The sequence below is a fragment of the Haliotis asinina genome, chromosome 11, assembly GCF_037392515.1.
Source record: "Haliotis asinina isolate JCU_RB_2024 chromosome 11, JCU_Hal_asi_v2, whole genome shotgun sequence".
Classification (NCBI taxonomy): Eukaryota; Metazoa; Mollusca; class Gastropoda; order Lepetellida; family Haliotidae; genus Haliotis; species Haliotis asinina.
The window spans coordinates 55,201,349-55,210,156 of NC_090290.1; the positions used below are offsets into that span (position 1 = coordinate 55,201,349).

The 8,808-nt window shown below is 40.6% G+C and overlaps 1 protein-coding gene across 1 annotated transcript; it reads left to right on the forward strand.

The window, feature by feature from the left end:
• Positions 1-8,600, forward strand: LOC137256005 (excitatory amino acid transporter-like). Its single transcript, XM_067793645.1, has 9 exons — positions 1-140; positions 1,165-1,363; positions 1,797-2,007; positions 2,311-2,540; positions 3,283-3,409; positions 6,031-6,264; positions 6,544-6,738; positions 7,502-7,636; positions 8,407-8,600. Exons 1-9 carry the CDS (start codon positions 108-110, stop codon positions 8,573-8,575), a joined length of 1,533 nt encoding a protein of 510 aa, XP_067649746.1. The 5' UTR covers positions 1-107; the 3' UTR covers positions 8,576-8,600.
• Positions 8,601-8,808: the final 208 nt, after the last annotated feature.

Consider the following 8,808-nt stretch of genomic DNA (forward strand, 5'->3'; position numbering starts at 1 on the left):
CACCGGATGTAGCCGACAAAGGTAAACGCGTGAGAGATCGCGAGCATCTAACTGTTCACGTTTGGATTCTGAATAGTTGCAGTTCTGAAACAGCGCCTTATATCACAATGAAAGATGGAAGGAGTCAGCGTAGACAATGGGTATGTAAAAAATCTTTTAAATGCCATTACGAACCACACTAAATTCTAAACAAATATTGTCATTTTCCTGGGGATGAAATCAACCCCAAAATCGTTCACGTGAATGTAGAAGCATAAATTGCAAATGATTCTCAGTTATATCTTGTTTACTGCTAAACACAACCCACTCACTCACTCAGTGATCGCCATGGTAATCCAACTCCTCGGATCTTCAATTAATGCATTCACCAACTCATGTTCACAAGGCATTGACTATAGTTGTTAATCCTGACAGACAATGGCTATGTTTTATTGAGAATGCCACCATCACCACGAACAGCACAATTGTAATTCAAAGCAAATGTTGTCATGTTCTCAATCAACCTCAAAATGGTTCACATGACGTAGAAGCAGAATTTTCAGATGGGTGAGTGAATGCATCAGCAACCTACAGCTATTCCCGACGAAAAATGTATATTTTACAAAAAGTGATTTTCAGATCTAGATGAATTTCGGATCGGAATTATACACTGAAGGCATTGTTGTGGACATTACACGCGCAGAAACATATTTACAATAAAGATGACAAACCTAGTTTTTCAGTGAAATGTTTACGTGTGGCGAACGTGCACTCATTCCAGTTGGTATCAAGTCCCCTAATCACGGGAAATACCCCACAACATATCTAATATCATGACGCATCGTTAGCTTGGTTGACAATGCTTAATGATGAGAGACAATCCTGTTTTATTAAATGTATTTAGATTTGGCCCCTCGCTTCCCAGTTCCCAAAGGAACTGCAGAACGCCCTTAATTGTGAGTTCGAATGCCAGTCGCTCCTATAACCCAACAACACATACATTTGATTCATGCTCCAACTCCGCTTTTCACACCGCAGTTAGTAATACATGTAGTTGTTTAATCTGACTCCAATAAATGATTGAGTAAATATTGCCTTACGCTACAACAACAGCTTTCCAGGGGCAAGAATCATACCTGCCTGAAAAAGTTGATTAACATGGTTCATCCATGTACACGTTGACAGGTCCTGCCACTGCTTCGCGAAAACGCATTGCTTATATCAACGATAGTGTCAGTGTTCCTTGGGACGACGGTTGGGCTTCTTTGTCGACGATTTAGCCCTTCATCAGACACCATTGCCATGGTGGAGTTTCCAGGAGAAATATTTATGAGGATGTTGAAGATGCTGATGGTTCCCCTGATAGTGTCCAGCATGATCACAGGTGAGTTCGTATTCGGACGAAAACGTTCTTGCTTTCCTGGATTGTGTCAGCATGTGTAGGTACCGTTAGTTTCGCAATGCAATGGATCTGAGTCAAAAGAAAGAAATTAAGACAAGCGTTAATCTTTCATCCTCCAATCCTCACCAAGAGCAACTTGTACTGTTTAAAAAGGTGCTGTACAATATTAGGGTTGGTTTGGCAGAGGGTTGCGTGTTGCTTTGCATTTTGCAAGTCAGATAAAACATCCCACGTTACTCTCCGAAACGGTAGCCAAACATTTTTTGATTATCCAAAAAATATTATTGGTGCTCGTTTTTCCAAAGACATAAATTTTCAGATGATACTGCCAAAAATGACACGTGCTTTACCTGTAACTGCGATGTGGTAATACGCTTTTACATTCAGACGCCACACATCTCCACTGCTCATTCAGGTGTTGCTGGCATGGATCGTCAAACATCAGGAAAGATGGGACTTTTCACGTTCGTGTATTATGTATCTACCACAGTTATCGCCATCATCACAGGGTTTATTCTGGTCTTTGCCATCAAACCTGGAGATATTGACGTCACCACCTCGGTTGAGCATACTCCCGATGACACTCGTATGGTTTCTTCAAGGGATGTTTTCATGGACCTGGTGAGGTAGAAAGTTTTAACACTGGACAAAATTAGTATATTTACAGATTAATAAATACCCCCCCAAAATATGTTTAGTATAGTGACGAAACTGTCACATAGACGTAACATACTCTACAGACCATGTACCCAGTCCAGCCCATATATATGTGTGCGCATGTGTATCACAGGAGAGGTTCAAGACGTGTAGAATAGCCTTCTTAGGGGCTGCAAATCTGTTGTCCCGAGTCTTTGGTTAAAGTCCGTAAATTTGCACGGAAAAAAACGTTTCGGCATTCACTGAACAGCATCTTTGGTTCATTTATTTAGAAACCTATTCCCCGAGAACATAGTGCGTGCGGCCTTTCAAACTACTGGCACAGGGTACACGAAGAAAGAGACATCAATGGAAAACATAGACCAGAATGAAACAAACCCGTCTGTCTCTGGAACAGATGTATCAGCCCAAGTACAACATGAAATGGAGATGAAGTTACATAATGGAAGCAGTCCCACGTGGGTGGCAAAACTTGAATACAAGGACGGAGTTAATACCATCGGTAAGGGTTGTTTTCACAAATTAAGCATTTTCAGCTAACTCCGATAGGTTAACTTGAAAATTAAAATAAATACTACTCATTATATACTACTGTAAAAAGTTAACAACAAATTCTTTCCTGACAGTTTAACACCTGTAATATGAATGAAACTGATGTTCTTTAACTCTCTTGAGGAGAACACATGGCACAAGCGTCATTTGTATTCCATAAAACATGGCACCGTTCCAGAAAGGTTGGGTGGATGGTTTGTTATCTCCGCATTCAGCAATATTCCAGCCGCATGTAAAATAAGTAAGTCTGTAAGTAAACGAGTCTGCACCAGGCAATGAAGTGATCAACAGCATGAGCATCGATCTGTGTAATGGGGATACGATGACGTGTGTCAACCAACCAAGCGAACCTGACCACCCGATCCCGTTAGTCACCTCTTACAAGCGTGGGTTACTGGAAACACATAACCCAGATCTTCACGGGGAGATAAACATGTCCAATAAAGAAACAACATTTCTTTTGAAAAAGGATACTCTCTTGATATTATAGATGATTTGGGGGATATTTACCCCAACGAAAAGCATATTTCATGTGCTTTAGGGAAAGTGATAAACAAGCAATAAGAACTGAGACGAATTCTTATGACACATATTCCATGCAAAATGAAACGGTCAGCAGAAATAATCTTATTAATGACATGTTATTGTTCAATTTCTGAACCGTGTTTTGTAATATGTTACTATTTCTACAGGCCTGCTGGTTTATTGTTGCGTGTTTGGAGCCGTACTTGGGAAAATGGCAAAACCTGGCAATGTTCTTCTCAAATTCTTCAACGCGATTTCTTTCATCACAATGAAAATGGTTCGCTCAGCCATGTGGTAAGTAACTTTGTCATCCGATGATTTCGAACGAGCTCTTTACTGGACGAGGAGACGTCTAAGGCCTCACTGACTGACTGCCATACTTTTCTGAAATGTTCACTTCCCGTAAAAAGTTTGGACTGAATTGTGTGAATATAGCTACGTCCTTCAGGCATCAGTCCTAAACTAAATTTTGCAAAATATTCCATACTGTTTAAAGGTATTGTATGCACAAGGACCTATGTATTGTAAAACAATATCCGTAACGTTGAAAAGATTCTCGTCAGTAAGGTTCGTTGAAAAGATTATCGTCAGTAAGGTTCGTCGAAAAGATTCTCGTCAGTCAGGTTCGTTGAAAAGATTATCGTCAGTAAGGTTCGTTGAAAAGATTATCGTCAGTAAGGTTCGTCGAAAAGATTATCGTCAGTAAGGTTCGTTGAAAAGATTATCGTCAGTCAGGTTCGTTGAAAAGATTATCGCAAGTGAGGTTCGTTGAAAAGATTAGCGCCAGTGAGGTTCATTGAAAAGATTATCGCCAGTGAGGTTCGTTGAAAAGATTATCGTCAGTAAGGTTCATTGAAAAGATTATCGTCAGTGAGGTTCGTTGAATAGATTATCGTCAGTGAGGTTCGTTGAAAAGATTATCGTCAGTGAGGTTCGTTGAAAAGATTATCGTCAGTGAGGTTCGTTGAAAAGATTATCGTCAGTAAGGTTCGTTGAAAAGATTATCGCCAGTGAGGTTCGTTGAAAAGATTATCGTCAGTAAGGTTCGTTGAAAAGATTATCGCCAGTGAGGTTCGTTGAAAAGATTATCGCCATTGAGGTTCGTTGAAAAGATTATCGCCAGTGAGGTTCGTTGAAAAGATTATCGTCAGTAAGGTTCGTTGAAAAGATTATCGCCAGTGAGGTTCGTTGAAAAGATTATCGCCAGTGAGGTTCGTTGAAAAGATTATCGTCAGTGAGGTTCGTTGAAAAGATTATCGTCATTGAGGTTCGTTGAAAAGATTATCGTCAGTGAGGTTCGGTAAATGAGTTCTGTAAATGATGTACATCAGTGAAAAGTGGCGAAATTCCACGATAATTGTTCGTACACATGCATGTGTCTTAGCAATCTGATGTATGATCCTCGTGCAGACTTCAAGATAAATGAATTGCAAGCTTTACAAAGAAACTGCCCGAGACAAATAGTTAAAGATGCTATAGATCTAGTTTGTATCCACCTTCAACCGTCGAAATCCTGAACTATTAACTAAAGTTTGTGAAATTCTCCTGCCTTAAAGTTTACAAAAAATACGACATTTTAAAAGATGAACTGACACACGTCAAGTTAATTAAAAGCAAAACACAGGGTAGGAGTATCAAGCAAACTGTACAATCTAGAAAATGCAAATTTAAACATACACTTTGTAACCAAATGCGTGCCACCAAACTGAGGTACATGCAAGAGTGGTCATGTCCTCGAAGTACGTGAAACTATGGCATGCGCATCTCAGAATGTCATATATGTCATAAAGTGCGGTGGATGCGGCGAGGAGTATATCGGACAGACGGGAGATGTCCTGCGGTCAAGAGTGAGAATTTGGGACCCCTCCTGTCGTTGAAATACACTGAGTGGACATGTAGAAATATGTGCTGGGAACAAACAACCAAACTTTACAATATTCCCAGTTACAAAATCTTGTCGGACAGTGATGAAAAAAAATAGAAGAAAATTACTTCATCAAACCTTTTAGGTTCAAAAAAAAATTTGTTTAAATTGTACACCCATTTTTGTCCATCTGCATGCAATGAAATTAATCATATATCACTGCTAGTATATTGATGTACTTTAGACGCACACTATATGCAGAGCTCCGTGTCCTTTGCACTGTGACATCATAGCTTAGTGACGTCATAACATAGCAACGCCGTTATACACACAGTGTTGTAACTTCATTCTCCTAATCGTCATACTGACGAATTCAGATTTTTTCATACAGACAGCAAATACATTTTTAAATGGTGCAAGTTATGGCGCCTTCCAGTCGGGCAGGACACGTTTATCCTTTTCGGGTTCACCCTCTGTCATCATTAGTTCTAGTGATACAGATATCTTCTTCACTAATTGCTTTCCATTGAAAGTCGATCTGTTGTGGTAGTGAAACAAAGTTGGATTTTTTTGAATTAATATCAAAGTGGCAGCTGTCCACTGAGGGTTTCGATTGGAACGTCTTGGGTCCTTCAGGACAGTGTGTGCTGTTGGATGTCATTACACACGACTCTGCTTACGAATATCCTCTAATTAAAGTAACGTGAACGTATATTCCTACAACCGATATAGCATGTACATTGCTAACTGACTGCACCAGCCCGATGTCAAAATACAGTTCAAATAGGATTACACAGCCACTGGTGTTTATGTCTGTTTGCGTCTTTCGTGCATCTCAAAAACTGACAAACGTGATCACTGTGATCACAAAATCAACCGTGGATCGGAATTTTGAGACAATCCATAAATACATATTAATATTAATTAAAGGATGACAGACCAAAATCTTCCAAGCATGGCGTCAGTGACAGTATGTTTATGGCTGTGACGCTAGGCAAGACATAGGAACTTTGTTTTTATCAGTATGTAAGTTTGCCTCTTGTCGTCTCAGGTACTCGCCGATTGGAATCCTCTCTCTGGTAACTGGCAAGATTCTAGGTGCAAAAGATCTTGCAGGGACGGCTCAGCATCTTGGGATGTACATGGTCACTGGTCTAACTGGTCTCTTTATTCATACTGTGTTCATCATTCCGTTGATTTATTTCGCTTTCACAAGGAAGAACCCATTCAGAGTGTCTCTTGGAATACTACAAGCTCTCGCCACAGCTTTGGGAACTGATTCAAGGTTTGTCTACAGTTGACTATCAGCTGCAGTCTTTGCATGTATAACATCAAAGAATCAATTTAGGGTCCGACCTTTTCACATTGTTACAGTTCTGCGCTCCTCTTCCCCTTGCATGAAACTAATTTTTAAACGAATAATGCATAGTATGAATTACTTACAAAGTGGATTTCACACTTAGACTCCCAGTCGTCGCTTACGATATCTATCAACACGCATACGCATTCACAATAAGTCAACAATTTTGCAACAGTTACTTAGATTCAACAACTTACTTTGCAGTGCAGCCACACTTCCGGTGACAATACGTTGTTGTGAGGAAAAGTTGAAGATTGACCCGACAATCACCCGTTTTGTTCTACCAATAGGGGCTACCATTAACATGGATGGAGGTGCGATGTTCCAAGTCGTCACTTCTGTCTACCTGGCTCAGTTGAGCAGGATTCATTTGGAATTTTTACAAGTGCTTACACTGGGGTACTTAACATTTATTATGCTCCCAGGTTTGAATAAGAGCTCATAAAACGTACTAGCTTTGTTCCAATTTCACTTCATGCGTACTATTGTTTTACGTCACCCTGAAGACAATCTTGACTTCGAATCTTGTTGACCTAATATAACACAAAGGTTTCCGCCGATAGTTTTCTAAAGAAAAAATGATGACCAGTCTTCTCTTGAGGGAACCTCAAATGTGAAAACGGATTTATCTAAAGTCGTGGTCGAAAACACGCATAACCCTCGTTCCCGCATGGAACCAACAGTTCTGATTCTATTAAGGGTTGATTACGTTTCCCTGTCTGCAATAGCATACACGTGTTTGCAGGATTCACCAAAGAGTAAAAGGTTTAGTAACGTTTGCATCACTCCAGTCCTTTCTCAGATAATCTCGACTACCGTATAGACAGATATCGGATTGTGAATCATACTGAGATGGAGAAATGTGTACTGAGCTTTGATCTGGGGCGTTACCATGTGTTCGTGTGCTTAGTGGTGGTTGGTCGGAATGTTGCTAACTTGGTGTTGGTAATGACGTATGTCCACCGCGTTCATTGTTTAGCTTCTTTATCACATGAGCTGCTACAACCTCTGTCGAAACGATCACATCAAAATGTCGTGTCAAGTACGTGAGTATCCTAGACTGGTATGCAAAGGAAGTTTGACCTTGTCCCATCAACACAATAAAACACGTGGTCAGTGCTTCAAAGCATCTTGGACACAAGTGTCTTGTTTCTTGTTCCAGCCTTGCCTCCACGCTGGGCAGTATAGGAGCAGCTGGAGTTCCTGGCACTGGGTTGATGATCACGATGATGGTGATGATCTCTGTGGGACTGCCGGTGAAGGACCTATACATGGTGCTAGCTGTCGACTGGTGTCTGTGAGTACATATACTATTGAGGACCAGCTATGCCATATGCTAGTAAGGTCCCGTTCCGGAACAGTACAGTTGTCTACAGGAGATGCTTGATGATGGGAAAACACACAGAGGAATATCGTATTGCAGGTCATATTAATTACTGGTGAAGAATTATGTTCAGCATCACGTAAGAAGTGATCAGGTGGTCTGCCTCGGTAATATGGCTAGTACATGTTGTCGTATCCCAAATGCGTATGTGGATGGTCATGATGTCAGTCTCATGATTGTCTTCTCAGGGCTCGATTATCTCTAGTTCCTCATTCACACTGTCCGATTGTCTTAGCGTCAAACAACAGACCCCCCCCCCCCCCCCCGAAAAAAAACAAAAACAAAAAACAAAAACAAAACAAAACAACAACAATCAAACAAAAAACCACAAAAACCCAACAAACACACAAACAAACAATAACACACAAAAAGCAAACAAACAAACAAACAAAACGCAACAAAGCACATTTTGAATGTGATTGTCTGAGACGCCAATAATTGTAAATTTGGCTTAAAGTTTCCATTTTCAAGAGCATTGTGATCACTGATGGGTGAAGACCCAAATAGTCCAACCAGAAGAACCAGTCAAGGAAGAAATGTATGTCAATAGTTCTTCTACCTACTACCAGATATATATGCTATAATATACTTATGACTATAAAATACACAAAACTATATATTCCACACGACTATAGTCAGCACCAACAGCGTGCACATATGGAATGTGTGTGTTTCTGTTTCAGGGGCCGTATGAGAACAATGACAAATGTCAGTGGTGACTGTATGGCAGCCTCAATTCTCCAGCACATCTTCAAGCCAGGCTTGGGAGATGCAGCGCCCAAAAAGGATGATCAGAGCTTAGGTGCTCTCGAAGACGCAGACAGAATAACAGGAGACAATTACATTGTGTGAACTGTGGAATAAACCTGAAATGTTTCCCACTGTTTCCTACATCATGTATCCTACTCCATCAGGGCCAAGCAGGGACGTGACACTGACCTGTAACACTCGAAGAGGGTTACACTAACGTATTTCCGGCCTACAAACACAGCGTCACATGCACATACTACCTTTAAACTTTCTCACAGTTCACAGACAGATTGCACTGACACGGAACAGCTAAAATTAGGTGTGTGATTCGAAAC